Source organism: Gouania willdenowi, chromosome 5 (genome assembly GCF_900634775.1).
Source record: "Gouania willdenowi chromosome 5, fGouWil2.1, whole genome shotgun sequence".
Classification (NCBI taxonomy): domain Eukaryota; kingdom Metazoa; phylum Chordata; class Actinopteri; order Blenniiformes; family Gobiesocidae; genus Gouania; species Gouania willdenowi.
Genome location: NC_041048.1, coordinates 4,414,338 through 4,439,161, shown reverse-complemented (window position 1 = coordinate 4,439,161; position 24,824 = coordinate 4,414,338). Strand labels below are relative to the sequence as shown.

Here is a 24,824-nt window from a genome sequence, read left to right as displayed (position 1 = left end):
GGAATGCAACATTGAATGATTTCAGTAAATGTTTTTTATTTACCCTCTGAATTAATTAACTATCAGAAAAAAACCCCAGAATAAATAATCTACCAGAAACAGCAACACCTGAGAAGTAGCAGAATTATTCATCAATGCTATAAAGTTCCCTGTTTGTCCTTTACCTGAATTTATCTTCAACTCTTTAGGAGTGTATTTATTTATTTATTTAGTCACTTGTGGGAACATAGAGCAGGGGTGTCAAACTCATTTTAGTTCAGGGGCCAAATACGGAGCAGTTTGATCTCAAGAGGGCCACAGATTTTATGCAGGAAAACAAGTAATTTCAACACTATTTTGCCCTAGTTTGCAATAATACATATACATAAAACACTAAATATGTTAGAAACCAACAATATCCAAGTGATAAGTGACAGATATCAGTCCCAACAAGGTCTTCACTTTAAATTTCCTAGATTTTGTGACCAATTTCTATTTAATTAAGGGAAATATGTGTAAATTTTAAGAAAATTGAAGGTTTTTGTAAGAATTTTGAATTCTTTTAAAAATGACTGCAATCATTCGATATAAGCATCAGGAGTGTTGAGTTTCATTTACACAATGATTCATGTTTTCTTTGTAATTTTTGCTTTATCCTGTGGGCCGAATTGGAATCTCCAAAGGGCCGGATTTGCCCCCCGGGCCATGAGTTTGACACCTATGACAGTTTATCTGTAAATCCTGCTAATCTCTGACTGCAACCGACACCTTCTTGGATAAAATCTTCAGAGGAAAGGGATTCTCAGTGTAAACGTAAGGAAACAAAGTGTCTGTAAAGCTGTCAGTGAAAGTGTGAAGGTGCTTGTTGGTGTCGAGATTCCAGAACGACAACGTTCCTCCTTCGTAGTCCAGCTTGACTCTGATCCTCTTCAGCTTCTTCACACTCAGACTTTTCTCTGACTCATTCGTGGAGAACGCCGTGAATTTACCTCCGGAGAACAAAACCCTCCACAAGCCGGACTTGAGGAGTCCTCTGGCCTGCGTGTACTCCGCCAACATTCCCACTTCCCAATCCTTGTTTTTCCCAACCTCCACGGCCCAGCTGTGAGTCCCCGAGTCGAAGCCGTCGGCGCCGAGCACGGAGCAGGAGAATCTGCTCCTCTCTGGGTTTGTGGGAAGCTGCTGTTGCTCTCCAGATCTCACGCTACTCAGATCTGCAGACACGAGCAGCTCGGGGTCGGCTGTGTTCGGGTCCAGGATCACCGGCATGTAGGCGACCATGTCTCCCATCTTCTTCCAGATGTTGAAGCTCATATTTCCCAGATATTTGGCCACATCTATCAGAGCTCCAGAGTGGAGCTCGGGAACATCGGGACGAGGAAGCTGCTGGACTTTCATCTCCACAGCTTTGTAGTTACGCAGAAACGAGGCATCATCAACTTCCAGATCCTTCTGCGCAGCCGCAATGGTGTTGGAGAGAGTTTCCATATCTCTGCTCAGAGCTGAGATCTTCTCCATCATCATCTGATTCTTCTGCTTTGCTTCTTCTGTCAGAGCAGCAAGTCTGGCTTCCTCTTCCTTCTGTAGAAACTGGTGAAGCTTCCAAAACTGCTCTTTGATCTTTTCCTCCACCTGCTGGGCCTGAGTCTTCACGTGTGCAACAGTAAGCTCGTATTTTTCTTTGAATTGCTCAAATAGAGCCAGATTGTCACGCACAGGTTTCAGAGCGATCTGCAGCTCTTCCCTGCAGTCTTGCGCAGCCTCGTCCAGGGGTCTGAATCGGTGCTCGCTGTGGGTTTTTGACTCTCTACAGACGAGACAAACGGGCTGCTGGTGATCCAGACAAAAGAGCCGCAGCGTCTCCGAGTGCTGACCACAGACTGAAGGTTGCTTCTGATTCCTGTTCTGTAAGAAAGTCTCACACAGATTCTTTAACGCTAAGTTACACGGTGGGTCGCTCCTGGAGGACTTCCGCTTACAGCATGGACACGTGCGCAGTTTTTGTCTTTTCCACCAATCCTGGAGGCAGGACTTGCAGAAGCTGTGGCTGCATGACAGCACCACGGGGTCTTGGAAGACGTCGGTGCAGACAGGACAGCACAGATCGTCTTCTGCTAGGGAAGACATCCTAGGAAGTAAAAAAAAGCCCACACCCATATTCCACTCAGTTAGGAAACTCTCTGAGACTTACTTTCACTTTCAACAGTGAGTCTCTCTCTGTGATCATTTAAGTTCAACTATTCCACAGCTGCAGTATTTCCAATGTGACCAATGTTCCTACCTTGTGAACTTCTTTGGTGGAAGGGTTATTTGTGCAGTGAAGGTGAATCTTGTTCTCGGTTCTGTCTCGGTGAGTCACTCCAGTTCAAAAGTCAAAGCTGTGCTTCCTGTTTACTCAGATTTCAGTGGGTGGAGCTTCTGCAGACTGACTGCAACGTCTCTTTTTTTCTTCTTAGGATGTGATTTAAATTCTTCACCCTAATAAATGCGTAGGAAGAGGCAGATTTAGCCGAAATACTAAACAGCAAGTTGGACTACATATCATCCAACTGTAATGTTTAGGAGCCCAATAGTGAGTGAATACGATGAAAATTGCATATTTAGGATGATACAACTAGTATTTACTAGTAAGACTAAGGAATGAACTAATTTTAAGTGTGTATTTTATATTGTACATTAGGCTTGGGCAATATATCGAGATTCAAGATATATCAAGTTTTCTATTTTGGCGATATAGAAAATTACAATATTGCCTATATCAATATGTTTTTATTTTATAGCTTAATTTGTATTAAAATACTAGTTTTTGATGTTGCTGCTTTCACTACTCATTAGAAAAGCATAAAAAGCTCAGTTACATGGATTACTAAGTGCGTCCTAACCCTGACCTTCCCCTAAATAAGCCACACTAAAGAACTCACTCACACATGCTGTCCCTTACAGGAGAAAAAAGGCAAAAAATAGCAAATATTGTGCAGCTGTTTGTTAATAAATGTCCCTGTTTCCTTGTGTATTTAAAAAAAATAAAAAATAAAAACACTCATTGCAACAAAATAAATATGAATGTGCATAGTGAGGGTGTGTTTGTATGTGTGTAAGAGAGTCAAAGAGGAGGGGAGGTTAGGGAGGAGAAATAATATATACAGACCCTTTCAAAAAATTAGAATATCATGGAAAAGTTGTTTGATTTCCATAATTCCCTTCAAAAAGTTAAACTGTCATAGATTATAGATTCAAGGCCAACAATTTAAACAATTTCAAGTATTTATTTGTTTATTTTTACATAATTTGGGCTTCCAGCTCATAATACCCACAAAAACATGATTTACTGTGAATAAATCATCATTTACTTTTCAGTTTTTGCTGAAAAAAAAGAGGAGAAGAAGGACTGGACTGTTGGCCAATGGTCCAAGGTCCTCTTTTCAGATGAAAGGAAAGTGTGTCTTTCATTCAGGAATCAAGGTCCAAGGGTTTGGAAGAAGACGTGTGAGGAACTTTCCTTTCATCTGAAAAGAGGACAATGGACCACTGACCAACAGTCCAGTCCTCCTCCTCCTCCTTTTTCCTAAAATTCACTGTCGCTTTTTTCTCCTTTTTTTGTCTCCCGTGTGGATCGTCCAAGAGATTCATCCTGATAGAGAATCCTAGCCGAGTGTACACTGTCATCAAAGAAGACCTGCCAGCCGCCAACGGGGTCATCCACATCATCGACAAGCCAATCACATACACTGTTTTGGACAGGACGACACGTGATGAACAGGTTACCATTAATATCCCAGTTTAACACAAATTATAGGCCTGAAATTCTAGTAACACATCATAAAAAGTTAAAAAATCCTCAACAAACCAAGACTGAGACTGTGTTCGAAATGACGCACTCCTTACTATGCACTACAAACCCAATGAGTATATACATGTCTACTATATACTATAAGTATGATTAGGATGATTGGGATGATGAGCGTTCCCACTGAAGTAAACTTCCAAGTTTCCCAAGATGCATTTGGAACCTACAACAACAAAAATCTGAATCACACTGAGACTAAATATCTCTGTTGATTCTCCACGTTTGAAAGTTCTGAAAACATTGTACGTGAGAAAGTGATCAAGTAGAACATGTGCTCATTTGAAACACATGTAATGCTGACATTTCGGAGATTTTCGGAGATTCTCCATTGTGCTACTGACAAAACTTCCGGTTATTATGAAAAACACAAAATGACAAAACATATACAAATGACTTTAAAGACATACAAAATATCAACATAAAACATTACACAAAACAACACAAAACTAACTAACAAAAAATAATTCTAAAAACTCACCAATGGACAACAACATTTTAGAAATAGATAAGAAAAACACACAATATAATGAGAAATTACTCCAAAATACAAGATGACTAGTAAACAAAACAGCAACAAAAACTCACAAAATGAGTAAAATCAATATAAAAGACGTTAAATCTGCAGTTTTTCTACTCTACTTTTGAGTTTCCATGTTGGCTGGTTTACAAAACTTCAAAATAAGAGCCCTATTCACAAAAGTTCAAAAACTAATGGAAAACAAGAACATATGCTTTTATTTTGAAAGGGGATGTTTGATTTTTAGCTTGAAGCCGGTCCCAAGATGATTTTACATTCCGGTCACAATGCATCATGGGGCAGTTGAGTATGACTAGTGTGCCCACGTGCATACTTCAAAAATATCCCTAAATAGTATACATCCAGGTATTTCTCACGTACTCAATCTTTTCATACTATTTAATGTGAACGCACTACATATTCATTTTGACGTCAAACTTAGTATGAGTAGTAAGTTAGTAGTACATTTACAACACAGCCTGACTCTTAATAATCCTCTTTAAAAATACAAAAATAAAGAATATTGATCTGGTGATGTTGGTTTGTTCTTAATGCAATCATTGGCTGTTGAGTTTCTCTCTTTTTTTGTGTGAAAAGTTTTCAGATAAAACAATCGCAGAGATTCTGACAAAGGACGAACGCTACAACAGATTCCTGTCCTTGATGGATGTAAGTGGGCTAACAGACTAACAATGAGAAGAAAAAAACGTGTTTCATGAGGGCTGGCCTTGGCACACTGGGGATGGAACACAGAAGTTCTGTGTATGTTCCATCATTAGTAATACTTACTTCCTTATGTCTCAGTCTCTTGGTAGCAGGAACAGAAAGCTGACAGAGGAAGAGAAGTAGAACAGTCTTATCCTTGACTTGTTCATGTCTTGGAAACACGTTAGCAGTCCTAGAAAATGTTTGCTGTCAGTTTAAACCACAGTAAAGCTGGAAAATAATTCAAACAAACCATCTGCACAAGTCTTTCTCCACATCCCACAATGCAATGCACCAAACTTTTCCCACAATATAAATGATAGTGTTTACAGTGGAACTTTTGAGCATCAATTTCAAGCTAATGATCTTGGATTTATTGATCTGGGCCCTATATTACGTCTTATCTGATAAAAAAATGATTTTCTCCAGCGCAAAATGGTTAAATTGATCAGTTTTAAGCCTTGTTGGATAGGCTACCTATGCCTCTTTTTATGTTTTTCTTCTTGAAGTGTGTATTCTTTTTTCCCTGTCCTTTATTGCAACTATATATATGTATATAAACATCCTCATATCATTTATAATCATGAACTGCATCCGGAAAATATTCACACTGCTTCACTTTTCCACATTTTGTTACATTACAGCCTTATTCTAAATCATATTAAATTAATTTCTTTCCTCAAAATTCTAGACAAAAATGACCCCATAATGACGATGTGAAAAAGGTTTTATTTTTATTTTTGCAAATTTATATCCAATGGAGATGTGGCGTTGGATGCTTTCAGCAGACAAGCCAATCACATGACTCTATATCTGTGAGACTTCCTCCCATTTCCCAGTGACATAATCAATGCTTTGGCTTTCAAGTGAAACACGTTGTTGTGCAGCTTGTTGAGCTCAAATGACTACTCCTCCATTAATGGAACCGAGTCATTTGGCTGAATTCTCTGTAACGTGTTCCACGGGCCCATGGGTCGTAGTTAATCCAAACTTGTTATTTAAGAGTTTAAGTCTTTGCTTGGGAAGGAAATGATTGTGAAAGTGTTGTTTAATGTGTGCTGGATTGTGTTTTCAGAATTGTGGGTCACCTCCTCCTCTGCGTGGTTCAGGACCGCTCACAGTGTTTGTCCCAACCAACGAGGCCATAGACAAAGCACGAGACGGTAGCATCCTCTACATGCTGAATGATGTAAGCTCAGGAGAGCCATCAAACACAATATTTAAGTGATTTTTTTAGATTTTAGTTATTGCAAGAAAAATATTAAGGGGTAACAAACCTTTCTGGCACTTTTAATCTAATCTAATTTAATTTATTTATTTATTGCAAAGCCAACACTAGTATTTAGTAGATTGTACACATATTGTATTATTAGCATAACTTCTATATACGTTTATTTTTTTTTCCCTAAAGGCCAAACACAAACTCCAGGAACTCCTCAGACATCACGTTTACTCTAAAGCTGTGGTAAGGCTTCACTACACGTTCCCTCTGTACACACTTATCACCATCAGGAACACGTTCTGTGACTACTAAGTATTCACGCTTGAAATGAGGTTGATATATCTCAAAAAAGCATTTGATAAGATACGGACACAATTTTGTGCAGCTCCCAAAGCAGCTGCAAAAAAATGACCCCTGACCCTAGAACACTATCTCTAAAATGAATAACACCCTCACTAACACCTGGTGAATTTTACCTGATATATAAATAAAAAGTAATTATCATCAAAATATAACAAAATACATGACAATTTAGAGTTGTGTTCTTTATTTTATACTAAGCCATGCCTAACAAAATGAAAAAACAACAACTACCATGGTTTTTATTAACCAAAATTGCTGAAAAACTAGGAATGTAAGAACAAAAAATTCTGAGAAAAAAAAAAAATATTATCACCTGACTAAAATATTTTTACCACCATATAAATTTCCTAGAAAATCACCACTTAGTGACATTTATTTACAACTCCTGGACTAAATAAAGATAACATGGAAATTTCAGGACCACTTTTACTTCCTTTATTCCTTAGATGCAGTCAGTAATAATGGGACACTAACACTATTACCTGGTAGGAAAAAGTGGGCTTTGGAGTAGGAGAACATCCACACCTTCTAAAACATCAGAGAAGATGCTGAAGCAACCCCAGAACCCAAGACACTCTGACAAACACAACGTCATGAAAATAATGTAAATACATTTGCGCGGGAGAAATTCTGCTGGTAGTGTTCTAGGGTTAAATCACACAAAATTAAAGAAAAATACATTAAAGGACATCAAAAATACACAAAAATTAGTCCAAAAACGACAACAAATTCATATTTTTTTGCATATATTTAGTACTTTAATAAAGGGGGGGGCTAACAGTGAACGAGGGGTGGTCATCTCATGTAGTCAATTCTTACTAATATGTGTTTGTGTGTGTTTAGCTCACAGTTGATGAACTGACAGCCTTGGACCACATTCAGACGATGGCAAATCAAAAAGTCACCATCGGCGTGTCAGAAAATGTAAGAAATACATTAATGAAGTTTGAAAGTTCTGTGCTGAGCAACATTAACACAATCTCATGAGGATTCAGAAACTTTTACTTTGATTAATCCAGTGATTCCCAAACTGGGGGTGGGGGGGCGCTCCAGCAAAAAAAAATCTTTGCACTTCATTAATAGAGCTTAATACTGTTCTAAAATATACAATATACAAAATACGATTTGGTGGGGGTCCCTGAGAGTCTTTCATTCAAAGGGGGGCGCTGAAGAAAAAGTTCGGGAACCACTGGATTCATCTATTGTTTTGTGCATGCTATCACTATTTCCTATTTTTAATCATGCCGTTCAAAACTAAATTATGCTTCAGATGGAAAAAAAAAAAAACTGAAATCAGAAATAAGGAATTCCTAGCAGCACGAAAAATAGGAGGAAATCGTGTTCCAGCGCACGAAACAATACATTTATGCCTTTACGTGTGAGTTTCATGATGATCTTCTTACTTCTTTTTCTTCTTCTTGACCCATCAGGGCAACGTCCTGTTGGGTGAGAAAGGTGCACATCTGACGATCACCAACATCATGGCATCAAACGGGATCATACACATGATCGACGGGCTACTGTACCCGCCCTCAATTCTCCCTATCCTCCCGCACCGCTGTGATGTCGTTGACAACAAGATCACGGTGGTGAGGACACACACACACACACACGCACACGCACACACGCACACAGAGCCTGGAGTGTGAGATGAAACCGGCAAAAAAAGATAAAGAGCATCAAAGCAAGACCCTGAAGAATTTGTCATAAAATCTGTATCTTTACATTTTTCTGTGTGTTCAGGGCCCGTGTGTGCACTGCACTTTCCTCTATGAGACTCAGTGTCCTAAAGGCACCATTGAAATGGTAAGATTCATAAAAATACAAAATCATTCTGTTTCTCAGTGCAGAGGATGATAAAACACTAAGAAGCATTCTGGTATAGAGATGTGTATTATTTTATACTGTTCAGGCTAGTAAATGTGCTTTATTTAATATTATGGAGCAAATAGATGTCATTGGAGTCAAAAACTCTTTGGACTTTAGCGCCCCAGACTTTTTTTTAATGTTCTTTGTGTTTTTGGATGCACCTTGTGAACAAACTGACAAACAGATGTTTATTTCTGCCTCTTCAGGACAGTCATCAGATTGGCTGTGAGTACAGCAGTTCTCTTTTTACGTTGGATCGGGTCAGTAAAGGCTGCGCCAAACACTGCAACGCCACCAAAACGGTGAGACTGGAAAGAGCAAATTCACAAACAGGCTCTGCCTTATTAAAAATAGATATATTTTTAGAAACTAATATTAATTGTCATTTGTAATATATTTTGTATCATCATCACTATTGCTATATATATATATATATATATATACTTCTTTTCTAGGATGCAATGGCTGCAGTGTCTGGTCTTCTGGGCCAGTTTTTTCATAAGGTTTAATAAAATTGATCCGGATTTGGTAATCCCTTTTTTTTTTTGCTATCCAAGATCACTTAATCCATTTTACTTTTAAATCAGTTGGATTGGATCAATCTGATCTGGATAGAAACTTTTCAGGATCACCAAATCTGAATAACCAGAGCTCAAACAGGACGTGCAACAAGGGACGCAATAGTTAGACAAAGATTGGTTTTGGATTTCAAAAACCAGTGATGCTTTATTATCCATATTATCTCATCTTATAAATAACCTAAAAACAAAACAACAATATTATTGATTGATGAATATACATCAATTAGTGACATAATTAAATATATTATTTGTAGGTAATATTGACAACAATTTAGGGAATTATTTAATTAGGTTAAACTCTTTCTACTTTGCTGTAGGCCTATACTGATCACTGTAGCCTGACGGATTAACAAATCAAATTAAAACATTGAAAATAAATTGGATATCTTATAGGCTATACTGCATGATCAAAATATAATATTATTTGACACACTTTTAATGTTTCATTACATTTTAGGCCTAAAATCCATGCTCAATCCATCATTCTTTAATCCAGATTTTTGGGATCAAATTGATCCCAGTCTTGCTAAAAAATTCTCAAAAACCCCAAACTAAAGGTTTGTTTTGGGGATCAAAACCAAGATTGGATTACATGATCTAATCCGATTACGTAATCAGTTTTTTTTCTTAAAACCCATTTTCAAGATTTGATCCAATCCGTTATCCAAAATCTGAGCGGAGTTACTTTTGAAATACTGGGCCCTGGTGATAAACAGTGTTGCAGATGTTTAAACAGATGTTTCTCTTTTTTTGAGTGTCCATGTTAAACAGTTGTGATGTTTGTGGTAAAAATAACAATAATCTCGATTTTTTTAACTAATCAGTCAGATGTTTGGCAGTCACGCCTCATTTAAAGGTTCCTAAAGCACGAGATGACATTCAATTAAAAAAGAAGATTAAGTTCTCTCTGTTGGGGAAATATGGGATAATGTGTGACTTGGATGCATTTCTGCACTGTATGAAAAGGGCTTTAAAAATAAAGAATGGTTGATTGGCTATTACTAATATGTAAATGTGCACTGTATATTAATGTGTTTTGGTTTTTTTTCAGAAATGTTTTCTTTTATAGTAAACCTTACCGTATGTGCAGTGTTTGTTAAAGGATAATCACAGAGTTGTCTTCTTTCTGTGTTTAACAGGTTGCCGAGTGTTGCCCAGGTTTCTACGGTCCCGATTGTAAACCTTGTATCGGAGGATTTCAGCATCCGTGTTACGACAAAGGAAAAGTAAGGAAACGATTCCAGCCTCATCTCTGAAACTAAGAGCTCAGCATGAATCACTGTCACCTCACCTGTTAATTATCTTGTGATCTTTTTTCCAACCTCATACAGTGCTTTGACGGTATCAATGGCAACGGCTCATGTAGCTGCAACCCGGGCCTGACGGGCGTGGCCTGCCACATCTGTGCCGATCCATCCAAGCATGGAGAGAACTGCGACGAAGGTCAAAACAAACACCTAAAATACACCTTTTTGTGCAATTTTTTAAATAATTTATATTAGGGCTGGGACTTTATTGCATCAATTGCAATTAATTAATTAAAGGAACAAAAGGCAGGATTTGAGAAAAAATAAACAATAATTTTAAGTTTTTTTTAATGCTAATAGGTAGGGATGTATTGATTCACTCAACTCCCGATACGATTCAGTTCACGATAGTGGATTCACGATACGATTCTCTCACAATTTATTTTACAAAATGGGACTGTAGACAAATGATGACTGAAAAATATTCCTTTATTTTTTTGGGGGGGAGAAAAAAAAAAAAAATACTGTACTATTTTCCTTTTATTTTTCATTATCAAAAGAATCCATTGATAAACTATTCAAAACAATGCAATTTAACTAAAAATCTTGAATTAAATAAATAAAGGAATAATACAAATGAAGAAAAAGCCTATTAATTTAAATTCTGGTTCTATAGTAAACAATGCAAAACTGCATAGTTCTTTTCCTTTTTAAATGTGCAACTGAAAAATGTATTTTGTGCCTTAACAATTGGACTTAAAAAAAAAAAAAAAAAACAGTCATTGCACTGTTTTTACGTCAGACATTAGTTTGGACCAGCAGAGGGCGCTGGTAACCCAGTGGTCGGTTGGCATGCAGTTAAGTGCAGTGAAGAAGAGATGCTATGCTAGCAGACAGAGCCAGAAAAATGTGACTTTTACAGATATTCACGTAATATTACAGATATTCTTTCGGTGCTAAAGGGTAAGGAATCATTTATGAACATGTTTAAGAGTAGAAGGTGGCCAGAAAGAAAGTAGTAGCTGATTCTGCCCGCTTCCAACACTGCTGGACAAGAGAAGGATAAATATATACATCCCTACTAATAGGTGATGAAGCGCTCTAAACCAAAGGGAATGAGTCCACACATTTCTTTCTATTGCCCTGAAAAGGTTGTGTGATACACATTTTATTTCCCCGCGCAGTCAAATGACGCTAATAAAAAAGAATGAGAAAAAGACGGCTTTGAGACTGAAAGAAGACAAGCACGGTGGATTAAACCACTGTTTGGTTCCACAGATGTACGCAGAGGCATGTGCATAGATCTTGCAGTAAACAGTCACATGAAAGGCGAGTAAATAAATAACCGTGTCACAGTATCAGTGTCACATAGGAAAAGTCTCTCTGACATCGCTCCTGTGACTTTCTTAAACCGTAGCAGGTTAAACCAAAAGGCTGAATGACTGATGAGGACCACCCGCGCGGCACATGCACACATGGAGACACGCTGCAACAAACAGGCAGATGCACACAGACCAAAAACAGACGCACACAGACAGCGTTGTTGACAGATGGGGAAACACACACACACACACACACACACACACACACACACACACACACACACACACACACACACACACCACAGTGATTAGGCATCCACATCAGATCACCTGTCACTCAGACACCCAAAGTTAAAGAAAAAGACAGACAGCTGACTGAAAAAACACGGATGGAGGCACAATGACAACTTCTAGATTCTCCTCCAAGATGCTCCTTTAAGAAAAATAACGCACCAAAAAAATAAAGCAATTAATCTCATTTTATTTGTTCCCCAAACAGCGCAGAACCTTCTAATTTCACAAATTCCTGGTATACCCATAATACCGATGGACAGACTATAACAGAAGGAGACTAAACCAGAGGAGAAGTTGTACCTGTGTGTCGTGGGCTTTAATTTTTGTTTTTAAAAGAATGCCGAATGGAAAACAAAAGCCCAGTTGTGTGCAAATGGTGCAAGAAAGAGTTTGCCCAACATGTAGCAGCTAGCACGGACAATGGCCTGTGTCCAAACAGACAGTGTCTCCAATCCACACTGGACAAGATGACAGGATTCAGAACCAAAATGTATGAGTCCATGAGTGACAAATGAACAAAGTCAGTGGATAGATGATTGTAGTGGACAGTCGACCACTCTCGGTGGTAGAGATCTGGGCGGGGGCTAGAAGCTAGAAGAACTTGTGACCTACTGTTCAACCATTTTATGAAACTGAAAGCTTGCAAAAAAGGGTTTTAAGTACTACTGGCTTTTGCATTACCAGCGACACTATCTTATCGTACATCAAAGTTCTCCAGTGGTAAGGACGACACAAGTTGTTAGTACGCAACCTCCGGTGATACCGCAGCACCCGACTGGGATTGGTCACATAGGCAAAATGTCTGCTACCCGTACCATGTAACCCGGTACTACCTGCTGCAGGTCGAAATGCCGGCGACTAAACCGACAACCGAGTGTAGAGACTGGACATCCTACAGAACGAACTACTCGGTAGAAAGACTATTTCAAACTAAATCCATCAGCTTCATCAGTTGCTCTGTGGATTTCATGCCACAGATATTCTAACTACTGTTGCAATGTTCAGTTTCCAATTCTCTGGATTGTTCTGTACTAAGTGCTGTTTTTTTTATTTTAACAGATAAAAACGCATTTGTTTTAGAGCAGGAGTGTCAAACTCATTTTAGTTCTGGGGCCAAATACGGAGCAGTTAGATCACAAGTGGGCCGTAGGTTTTAGGCGGGAAAACAAACAATTTCAACATGAATGTGCTATATGTGTTATAAATTAGACATAAAGTATGGAAGGCATTAATAATATCTAAGCAATAAGTGACAGATACTTAAATGTCCTTTGTTTTTTGTGTGTTTTCACCTTTTTTTTTATTTGGGGAGATTTTGTGGAATAATTTGTGAGAAATTGCAGGATTTTGTAAAAAGAGTTCTTTCAGCAACAATTTACAACTGAAGTAATCGGTCCTGCGGATGCACTGAAAATAACAAACAGTTTTGTCATTTAAGCTCATTTATTGTTTTCATTGATTCAGTCATGTATCAAAATCCATTTAAATTAGAAAACGTTGCTTCTCGTGTCAAATATTGTTAGACGATTAATTTAGATGAATCAAGATGAATTCATTACAAAGTCTCTGATTAATTATATTTTTGTAAATCTAATTTCTATACAAATGTGTATAAACGTAGAGGCAGGAAGTCGTCATTTTAATGATGAGGCTGATGATTGTGTGTGTGTGTAGATTGTCGGTGTGTCCACGGCGTGTGCGACAATCGTCCAGGCAGCAAAGGCGTGTGTCGTAGAGGATCCTGTTTGGAAGAATACTCTGGAGAATACTGTGACAAGAAAGCAACAGTGTGCAACGCTGACGGGCTGCTGGAGCACTGTCACATGCATGCGTACTGCACACAGTCCGGACTCACAACCACGTAAGGCTCGAGCCACATCTCACCTGCATTCACCTATTGATAGTATGTAGTTACTTTTCTTTACTTCTTCTTTTTTACTTTGTCATTTTTTTAATTTCTAAATTGTTGATTCATTTGTCCACATGATCACATGACTTCTGACATGTAAGTTTCGTTTTCAACTTTTTATTAGTCGAGGAAAATATCACTTTTAGCATTTTGTTTTTGTCAAAAAATGTATCAACTAAACTAGCACAAAATGCCCACATAATTAGACAAAATGACAGGAAAATACACAAAACATCAACAAAAATACAGAAAATGACTCCAGAAAAGCACAAGTTGACAGTAAAAATTCAGAATATTAAAGAAAAATGCACAAAATGACAACAATACACACAAAAATATATAGAAAAATGCACATTGACTGGTAAAATACATATAATGACAACAATAACACACAAAATCATTACAAAAACACAGATAATGACTCATAAAATACACAAAAATATATTCAAAAACACACAAACGCATTCAAGAGTAAAAGGATTGTTTCTCTTTTTTTTTTTACCATCATTATTTAGACATTTTAGATTCATCATGAAAAAAAAATCTATTTTTATTGTTTCTTTACATTGACATTCTGCATTTTTTAAAATTTCATTTCTCTACTATACATGCAAGAATTCCAATTTCTTTCATGATTTAAAATTAACTTTACTTAAGACATTTTACTGTGAACATAAAACACCTCTTTTTATTGTTTCTTTACATTGACATTCTGCATTTTTTTAATTACTTTTTCTTACTACATGGAAATATTTGAACATTGTTTTTTAGATTTTGGTTGTCACTTGTTAAAAATGGAGGTTTTGGAGTCCTAAAGCATTAAATAAGAGCTAAAAATAACTCATGTGTTTCTGTATGTGGTCTTTGAGGTTTAAAGTTTACTTTTGAAGAACTGAGCATCTTTTAACTTTAAAGAAACCTTTTTTTTTACTTTACTTTACTAAATAATACAGAGACAAAACTGTTTTGAACAAGTTTAACAGCCTTTTAAAACTTTTAGCTATTAATACCTTTGATTTAATTTGGAAAACTTAAAAAAATGTTCCTGCATTTTAGAAAACTTCAGTGTGACTAAATATCTGCCTCTATTACTTCAAAGCTCCTCTTTGTCTTTGTTCCTCTACTTTTTAAACGTTAACGTCTGCGTGTTTTGTACCAGATGTGTGTGTCGGGATGGATATGATGGTGATGGTCATTCCTGTTCTCCCATTAATCCGTGCCTGAAGAGCAACAGAGGGGGCTGTGACACCAACGTAAGACTGTTTGAATATTTGTTGTAAGTCGTATGGAATCCCACCTGATCCCTTTCTATGCCTCTCCCTGTTTGTGCGTGTGCAGGCGGAGTGTGTGTACGTGGGTCCAGGCAGTGTGTCGTGTGTGTGTTCGGAGGGTTGGACGGGTGACGGCAAAGTGTGTGTGGAGATCAACAACTGTCAGCTGGGAACCCGAGGAGGCTGCAGCGTCAACGCTAACTGTAACCACATCGGACCTGGACAGGTGAGCTGCTCACTGTAATGCCCTACAACACGTGTGTCAAACTCAAGGCCCGGGGGCCAAATCTGGCCCTTTAGAGCAGTGATTCTCAAACTTTTTGGGCTCAAAGACCCCCTTTCTCTTACTTCTGAATCCAAGTATGTATGTATGTAATGAATGAGTGAAAACACACATTTTAAAGAATCTGATTTTGTAAATAAGTGGAAAGAAACAGCATTTAGTGATAGATTCATTTCTAAAGTTTAGACTATTTCTTGTATTTTTAGTTCATGTTCTAATCAAGATCATTTCTATCATCATTGTGTGTGTTTTTTTGCATAATTTTTGTGTGTTGTTTTTGTTTAAATAATTCTCCCTCAGCGCGTGTGTTTTTTGGTCGTTTGCTTGTTTCTTATGTCGTTTTGTACGTTTCTCTGTTATTTTTGTGTATTTTGTAATAATTTTGTACATGTTTTTTTAAATCTCATTTAGTGTGTCTTTGTTGTCGTTTTGTGTGTTGCTGGTAATGGTAAGTATTTTTGTCACTTAGTGTGTGTGTGTGTGATTTTTGTTTTATTTTTTGTATTTTGTTGTTGTTTGTTCTTTTTATTCAGTACATTTTTGTGAGTTGATGTTAATATTTAGCAGGGTTATCATTTGTAACTAAAAATAAACATTATCAAACCCAATATTTTTCATCTTTTAATTTGTTAATTTTCCTCTCTCTCTCTCTCAAGTACCCCCTGTAGAGCCATCGCGTACCCCTAGTGGTAAACCTGCCCCCATTTGAGAAACGCTGCTTTAGAGCATCCAACATGGCCCGCAGGACAAAGTAAAAATGTCAGAATTGAAAAGAATTATTGTGTAAATGTGTTACAGAGTGAGTGTGTGTGTAAAACCGGCTTCATGGGCAACGGCGTCCTGTGTGACCTCGTCAACCCGTGCTACACAAACAACGGTGACTGCCACTTCCTGGTACGTATTCCATCATTTGTATGTTTACAAGTTGTCATTTTTCTGGTGAAAACAATTTGTCATTCAGAGTTAAATGTTTGTTTGTTATATCGTTTCACAAAAGCCATTAATAATCGTTTTATGAGGTTTTACTTTTTTGTTTCTTTGTTTTTTGTGTCTTGTTTATCTTATTTCTTTAAAAAGAAAAAGTGGATTCTTCATTAGGGCTGGGCAATATATCGAGATTCAAGATATATAGTTTTCCATGTTGGTGATTGTTACGTGAAAAGTACACTATCGCTTACATCAAAATATTTTTAATTTATAACTTATTTTGAATAAAAATACTCTTTTTAGGAGTTGCTGTTTTTTCATTTTCTCAGAACAACATGGAAAGCACCGTTAGATGTATTAATGAGTGCGTTCTAACCCAGACCTTCCACTAAACTAGCCACACTACAGAACTTACTCACACGTGCTGTCCCTCATAGAGAGAAAGCCAAAAGTGTTACATTTTGTGTTTCTAAATAATGTGCCTGTGTGGCATCTTGCATCAGCAAATTTGACCTAGAATTGTCTTTCTGGTCAGACTTTTTTGAGTTAAAAACATCAAGATTTATATTGTATATTGCTATTTTGAGGAAAAATATCGAGATATGAATTTTTGTCCATATCGCTCAGCTCTATTCTTCTTATGCAATGTCTGAAATTCTCATTGTTTTACTCTTCATCAGGCAAAGTGTGAGCAGAAAGAAAATGGGAGTCGCATTTGTACTTGTCCTGACGGCTTTTCTGGAAATGGAGAGACCTGCTACGGATCGATATTAGACGTAAATATCCATAACTTTACGATAAACTGTGCTTTTAACGACCACTGATTTCAGTGCTAATGATGTAGCTGTAAAATAAATAATCATGTGAACATGTTTGCACTGTGATTTGGTGTTTCCCTGTCCCTATAGTTTGCTGAGTGACCTGGTGCCTACAGCTATGCTTTAATAAATAATGGAGAGTGCGTTTATTTATTTATGAATAGGCAACCATAGCACAGGTGCTATTTGTGATTGTGTTCAAGTGCCCTTGGGCAAGACATTGAACCCTAAGTTTGTGAATAGGTGAATATGGCTGAGATTGTAAAGCACTTTGGGACTACTTTGGTCAGAGATTGACAACTTTTATCCCAGTGGGGGCACACATCTGAGGATCACATTATCAACATTCATATCAGAATTTAGAATAATAACCAATCCATGCGTTTGCAATTTTGTTGTCTTTTTGTGTATTTTTCTGTCATTTTGTGTGTTTATTGAGGTATTTTGTGTATTTTTACTGTTATTTTATGTATTTTTGCTGTCATTTGGTGTATTTTTGCTGTAATCTTTGTTTTTTGGATTCATTTTGTGTATTTTTGCTGTCATTTTGTGTGTTTTTGGATTCATTTTGTGTATTTTTCTGTCATCTTGTAAGTTTTTGAAGGCATTTTGTGTATTTAGGCTGTCTTTTGGGGTTTTTGGAGTCATTTTGTGTGTTTTTGGATTCATTTTGTGTATTTTTCTGTCATCTTGTAAGTTTTTGAAGGCATTTTGTGTATTTAGGCTGTCTTTTGGGGTTTTTGGAGTCATTTTGTGTGTTTTTGTTGTCATTTTTGTGTGTTTGTGATGTCATTTTGGATTTTTTTGAGTCATATTGTGTATTCTCCTGTCATTTTGTATGCTGTTGGAGTAATTTTTCTGTATTGTTGCTGTCATTTTGGGTTTTTGGAGTCATTATTGTGTATTTCTGTTCTTGTATTGGGTATTTTTCTGTCATTTTGTGGGTTTTTGGAGTCATTTTTGTCTATATTTGTTGTCATTTTGTGTATTTTTCTGTCATTGTGTATTTACTTTTGGTGTAGCACAAAATTAGACTGAGGGCTGACAGTTGCCCATGTCTGACTTAGATGGTATTTAAATGGTGTTATAAATCAAGTTTATTTACCATGTAAACAAGGTGTATCAGGTGTAACAGCGATAGTGCCTCTTGACGTGTGTAGCTGTCCTAATGCTGATTTATCTTTGCAGATGCTGGACAGTCATCCAAAACTGTTCAGTTTCTCCTTAAAGACTCAGGTGTGTGAAATTATTTCAAAGCTAAGAATTGGTCTTTTCTGTGATTTTTAAAAATTATTTTTTAAACATGTTTGGGCCAAACGTGCATTTTTATTACAGCACAATCCAGGAATGAAGTCAAAATTTAGTCACCATTTACCTTTTATAAAGTAAAAAACCTTTTAAAGATAATATTTCTCTTCCCTGTGCACTAGATGCCATTGGCATCAAAAGGATAGTTTTGCTCCTAATTTACAGATTTTTTTTTGTTTTAATTACATTTTTTTTGTGATCAACTATTTATTAATGTGTGGTTAGTGATTACAGTCTGTTGTAGTTTACAAACAGGTATATTATGCACGCAATTTTTTTCTCGCCTCTTTTTTATCCCACAAGTCTATCCTTGCAATGGCCTTATTGATACATATACACAAATGAGTTTAATACTCGTAGAAATTATTCCCCATAACAGTAAATGAATTAATAATGGCTATAATAATTAAATTAAAAGAAACTGTTTAGTTTTATTTCAATTCTTTTGAATTTGATCTAGCAAACCACTGCTGTCTTTCTTAACTTGAGTGGTAAAAAAAATAAAATAAATAATAATAATAAAAAATTATCTGGGTACATGTTGGCATATAGCCAAAGTTGATTTGAACATAATGATTAATCAGATGAACTGGAATATTTCTGTTTTTTTTAACATTATTGATATTATTATTATTATTATTATTATTATTATAAGAAATGCTATTAAATCTTCAGAACAGTTACATTTGAAACATTCTTCAAAATTAATGGAAGGAAGTCGTTTGCAAAACAAACTCTAACATAATGTAGTGTTTGGTTTTGTGCAGTGGTAAATTTTTGGTAGACACATGATGTTTACTGTGGCTCGATATTTAGAAAGACTTAGCATTAGCATTTAGCTTTTCACTAGCTACTTTTACTGCTATTACAGCGTGAGTTACATTATTATCTGAAATGATTTGACTCAACAATGAGGCGAGCAAAACAATAAATAAAACAGAATTTGCAGGAAGTTGACTGAAGGCCGTGTGTGTGCGTGTGTGTGCGTGTGTGTGTGTATGAAGAGAAGCCCTGGATTCTCTAAGGACGTCAGTGGGAATGTCACACTATTGGCTCCATCGTCTCGAGCTCTGAGGAACATGACTGAAGCAGACGGGAGCTTCTGGATGAACCGACATCGAATGTCCTACTTTTTAAGGTCAGAGACCTTTGACCAGAAATGAGCAGCTTTAATCACAGCGGGGGGGGGAATCTGCAACATCCATGTCAACATTTAAAATAACGACCAGATCAGATCTGAACATTAATACAGGAAAGAACAAAGGGTTATGTCTTGTTGTTTTGTGTTTTGCCATTTTGTGGATTTTTTGGTTGTCATTTTGCATATTTTTGTTGGTTCAATTGGATTCAAGGAGTTTTAAGAGTTACTATGTGCATAACATGTACATAACCAAATAACGTTCCCAAGTTCCCCTTTAAGTCCTTCAAGAATAGAGTAAAAAAATAGAAAAACACCAGTAACATAAATAGAATATATACAAAATAACACAAATATACAATATTAATAATATTTTTGGTAAAACTTTACTATAGGGGTCCCTTAATTAATATTAGTTCATGCATAATTAAGCATTAATCAACAGTTTAATATTATGTTATTAATAATTAGAATGTATGACTGAACATTCATTACCATATCAGTTATTGCGTTAATAGGCAGCTAAATAATGTCTACTGCATGGAGTCAATTAAAACATATTGACGCATTAATAAAAGTTGCATAATGTAATTAGTTATCCTTATGTATGCATTACTTGTCATTAATTCATATATCAATAAATGTAATAACGTCCCTACGATTCAATTACTTATGCTGTTTATTAAGTAAGGTGTTATGTAACCTTAGCAACCTGACAAAAACATTAATAAATGTATAGGAGTGCCTCATAATGCTTAATAATGCATTCACTAACTTTAATTAAGGGACCTTTATTGTAAAGTGTATGTAGTAAGTCATTTTGTGTTTGTGGTTTTGTGTAGTTTTTGTTATTTTTGCATATTCTTTAGGTATTTGAAGTTGCCTTGTGTGATTTTGAAAGTAATTTGTGTATATTAGTGGTTGAGTGTATTTTTCAGTCATTCTGTGTGTGTTTTGTTTTGCTTTATGAGTCAGTTGTGTGTTTTTGGAGTCATTGTTTGTGTGTTTTTGTTGCCTTTTATGTGTATTTGTCTGCAAATTTGTGTGTTTTTGGAGTTGTTTTGTGTTTACATTGGGAGCCGTACAGAATTAGACGTGAGTCTCCGGGTCGCCAGTCGCTCGTGTCTTCTTTAGATTCAACACACACACACAAACGAATGCGTACACACACCCTGAGGTTTGTCAGGACAGAGTAAGGCGAGCACTTTTTGATAACCGTGCAAAGTCAGAGTTTTCTTCCTGATGTTCACAGAGCTCACATCTTAGACGGGGTCTATTCTGTGGAGGATCTGGACAGACTGGTTGGTACCAAACTGCCCTCCCTTCACCCCCAGACCAAGTGGGAGATCACCAACAGCAGTGGGGTAACAACCACAACAATGTTTACAACAGTGGTTCACAACCTTCTTTGTATTGTGAACCCATTTTGATATCAAGAATTTCTAACAATCCTAAAGACATATTTTCCTAGAATTACTTTTTGATCATGTTTGTTATACCGTATTATACAAATACAGAGTAGCCAGGAGTTGTACTAACTTTGATATTATTTTAATTGCATTTCAATATTATTATTATTATTATTATTATTATTATTATTATTATTATTATTATTAATAATAATAATAATAATAATAATAATAATAATAATAATAATAATAATAATAATTATTATTATTATTATTATTATTATTTAAACTCCAGGCGACCCCACATGGGGTTCTGACCCCTAAGTTAACAAAACACTGGTTTACAATATTTAAATATTTAGACGTGGGGTTTTTAATACATGAAATAAATCATTATGATCCATAAATCTACAAAGGTTATTTTGTGCGCTGCAGCTACCCCAGTAAGGGTGTTTAGTTATTCAGGTCATGGACATCTGCAAAGCCTAGAACAGCCAGCCTCGCTTACTTCTGATAAACTGGATTCTTCAAAGGAAGCTGAATGTGACACATCAACCTCGGGAATGGGGATCAAAGACCAGTATAGATCCCAAACTCCCAACTATTCAGCTCAGATCTAAAGAAGTCTGTGAATGAGAGATGTGCTGTTTTTTACCTGAATTTTAGGGTGAAAGAAATGAACACAATTTTGTACATTCAGGGTAAAAACATGTGTTTGTTTTTCTCCCAGGTGATCCACATTGGAAGTGCCTCCATCATCAGCCACAACCTGCAAGCAACCAATGGCTTCATCCACATCATAGACAAGGTACTGGTCACACACGGGGAACGCAAAGCACAGGATGGAAGAAGAGATTAGATTGATCTATTACAGATGTGGGCACCTGGGTGCCCCAAAGAAACTGCACAAATGACTCCAAAAATAGACAGAACATCTACAAAAACACACAATAAGAAGCCACTAACACAAAATGAGAACAAAAACTCATAAATCAGGAACAAAAACACAGAACATGACAAAAAACCTCACAGATAGGCAACAAAAACACACAATATGACAACAAAATTAAACAGATCAGCAGCATAAACATACAAAATGACTCAAAAAATGCACAAAACAGAAAGGGAGATATGCTACAAAGCGAGATTACCTCTTATCACGCTAACTTCCGAAATGTAATCAGTGTGTGTTCTCCTACGAAGCTCGCTAACATCTTATGGAGCTAAATCACTATGGTAACTTAGGCTGAACGACTAGCCTGGTCGGCAACAGGTTTTGCTCGGCTTGGATCTTAGTGAGTCCTAAAGCCCCTCCTCCTGACCAATCAGTTCTCTTAGAAAACGACTAATCTCACGCTTTTACACATTTCTACCTGGGTTCTCTCATTTCTGCATTTTCTGTAACAACAGTCTTGTTTTTGGTCTTATATGGATTTAAATTTTTCATAATTTTAAACTTAAGCATCACCTAACCAGGTCGGGACCAGGTTATGAAGTGGATCAGATCTGAGCGAGTATAAAAGCTCCGCCTCTGTTGCTCTTTGCTGTCATCATGGATTTAAATCCATTACATTTATTTAAGATGATCAGCTGTTCCTCCATTGTAAAGACGGTCACTCTGCCAGTTTTCTCCATTGTAGTGATTGGTCAGACGCTGCAGTCTCCACCGCTTTTACGGGAGCGAGCCCGTACTGAGGCTGAAAACACTTGGCTTAATTTAGCGTGTTGTTATCCACCTTCGTAGGACAGCTTCTCTCTGACAGGGAATGTTTGGTTAGGTGAAGCCCGCTAACGGAGATTCATCCACAATATAATTATCTAGCTTCGCAGCACAGGCCCCCAAAATATAAACTTGCAAAAAGACTCCAAAAACACAAAATAACAACACAAACACACAGATCGGCAACAAAGACTCATAGATCGGCAACACAAATACACAGAATGACTCAAAAAATGCACAAAACAATGAAAACAAGCAAAAACACTTCAAAAACACAAAAATAATAGGAAAATATTATTTTCCTATTATTTGCAAACCCGCCGGCTGGCCCAGACCCGGCTGGGCCGGTCCTGGTGGGGGTCTTCCGGGGCGGGTGGTACGGGCTGCGCCCTGCCTTACCTGCGGGTGCGGCCCCGGGTGGCCCCGGCTTGGTCGGCGTCCTGTGAGCCGGGCTCTGCGGTGTGGCTGGGCCCTTTTGTGGGGGGGGGGGTGCTATCTGGGGCGCATTGCGCGGGCGGCATCAAGGAAAGGCGCTCTGGGGTGCCTGGTTGGTGCGCCTGGGGGCCGGCGGGGCGGCTTGCAGCATCCCCTTGGTGCCCTCGGCAACTATGGGCGTGGTTGTCGTCCCTGGGGGCGCTGCTCTCAGTGCTGCTTCCGTTCCGGGTCCTTCTGGCCTGGGGTCCGGACCCTGCTGGCTCTGGGTACACCGGCGGGCGCCTGCCGGCTGCCCGTTCCGCGCGGCTCTGGCCGTCTGCTGGGCGGGGGCCTTGGCTCCTCTGCTGGGGTCTCGGGTGGGGGGCTCTCTGGGCCCTTCCCTCGGGGGGTTGGGTGCTTGGGTGTGGGTGGATGGGGGGGGGCTGGATGCTGGCGGGGGGCCTTGGGGTTGGGGGTTGGGGTCGGTGGGGGGATGCGCTGGGTGCTCGGCTGCTTGGGGCTTCCTCGGATGTGTGTGTGTGGGGGCGGTGGCTGCCTCTCGGCCTGGGATCTTAAGGGCATCTGGGGGGTTGCTCGGCCGCGGGGGGGTTGCCTGGGGCTCCCTGGCCCCCGCTCTTTCTGCTGGCCTGGCTGCATCTGCGGGCCCAGGGCAGTTCCTGGGTAGCGTTTTTTTTTTGCACATATACTGGTATACGATGCACTGGCACGCCTTGGGATGTGGGATAAAACTCATACTGGGCTTCACTTTAGACACGTTAATCCCAAATACCTGCTTTAGGTACTACCATTCACTCATTCCCCCTGTTCACAGCCACCACCATTATAGCTAAGCTTCACACTTGTCACCATACTGGCTGGATTACACAACATAATAAGCACAATATATTCTACAACCTCACATCTCACCCTCACTGCAAAACAGTCTATTCTTCCCCACCTTTTCTATTTCCTGCCTTGAGTCTCTTCTCCCTGCTCCCTTTCCCCTCCCCTTCCCCCTCCCCCTCCACTTAGGTGCAACACCGCTCTCCCTTTTTATATCCTCCCTATAATAAAAGATTTTTTACCCTTCCTTAGGGAGGGCTGGTGATGGTCACAATTAAGCAATAAAATATTTCAATGTATTTTATTGCAATAACAAAATATGCATTGCTGTCTCACAATGATTGCACTTCCTGTGGTGTTGACCTTTGACAGCATGTGCAGACAAGTAAAAAAAAAAAAGAAGGAAAATATACAAAACAACAACACGAACAAAACAAAAATATTTTATTGTTTCCTGTGTTAATGCTCGGATTGGTCAATATTATAAATCCTAACATGAATTCTAAAGATGTGGTCCTCGGATCAGACATCACATCTTTGTGGCCCTCCCTATGATAGAAATTGCTCATGTATACTTAAACAACACTTAGCAATAATCATCCCCCCCAAAAAAAATAAAAATAAATGCATCTTCCTGTGTTCACAAATATCTGAAGGTGGTGGATTTAAGTCTCTTTTGTTTGTGTGTTCAGGTTTTACCTCCATCCCGGTTAGAAATCCCCCCTGATCCCCCCAACCTGATGACCTTTCTGAACTCTACTTCCAACTTCACTCTGGTCCGACAAAGCGCACTGGTAACGTCTGCCCTTTTTCAACTCATTATTTAATACATCTTTCT

General features: G+C 37.9%; 2 protein-coding genes across 4 annotated transcripts in view; one reads left to right on the top strand and one right to left on the bottom strand.

Moving 5' to 3' along the window:
- Positions 1 to 24,824, top strand: part of stab1 (stabilin 1) — a 105,639-nt gene that overhangs the window by 15,491 nt on the left and 65,324 nt on the right. For all 3 annotated transcript variants that reach the window (XR_003674065.1, XM_028446302.1, XM_028446301.1), the window contains 20 exons: positions 3,602 to 3,739; positions 4,941 to 5,012; positions 6,124 to 6,237; positions 6,460 to 6,513; positions 7,477 to 7,557; positions 8,064 to 8,222; positions 8,377 to 8,439; positions 8,709 to 8,804; positions 10,223 to 10,309; positions 10,415 to 10,526; positions 13,621 to 13,807; positions 15,015 to 15,108; positions 15,194 to 15,352; positions 16,208 to 16,303; positions 17,017 to 17,112; positions 18,343 to 18,390; positions 19,467 to 19,600; positions 20,853 to 20,964; positions 21,740 to 21,817; positions 24,679 to 24,780. Coding sequence is in view for 2 of the 3 variants with exons in the window: in XM_028446302.1 (XP_028302103.1) it covers positions 3,602 to 3,739; positions 4,941 to 5,012; positions 6,124 to 6,237; positions 6,460 to 6,513; positions 7,477 to 7,557; positions 8,064 to 8,222; positions 8,377 to 8,439; positions 8,709 to 8,804; positions 10,223 to 10,309; positions 10,415 to 10,526; positions 13,621 to 13,807; positions 15,015 to 15,108; positions 15,194 to 15,352; positions 16,208 to 16,303; positions 17,017 to 17,112; positions 18,343 to 18,390; positions 19,467 to 19,600; positions 20,853 to 20,964; positions 21,740 to 21,817; positions 24,679 to 24,780 (2,082 nt within the window). In the remaining variant the exon portion in view is untranslated. The remainder of the gene's footprint in view (positions 1 to 3,601; positions 3,740 to 4,940; positions 5,013 to 6,123; positions 6,238 to 6,459; positions 6,514 to 7,476; positions 7,558 to 8,063; positions 8,223 to 8,376; positions 8,440 to 8,708; positions 8,805 to 10,222; positions 10,310 to 10,414; positions 10,527 to 13,620; positions 13,808 to 15,014; positions 15,109 to 15,193; positions 15,353 to 16,207; positions 16,304 to 17,016; positions 17,113 to 18,342; positions 18,391 to 19,466; positions 19,601 to 20,852; positions 20,965 to 21,739; positions 21,818 to 24,678; positions 24,781 to 24,824) is intronic.
- Positions 579 to 2,380, bottom strand: LOC114463081 (nuclear factor 7, brain-like). The gene is made up of 2 exons (XM_028446339.1): positions 2,261 to 2,380; positions 579 to 2,107 (listed from the first exon to the last, which is right to left on the bottom strand). Exon 2 carries the CDS (start codon positions 2,104 to 2,106, stop codon positions 724 to 726), a length of 1,383 nt encoding a protein of 460 aa, XP_028302140.1. The 5' UTR covers position 2,107; positions 2,261 to 2,380; the 3' UTR covers positions 579 to 723.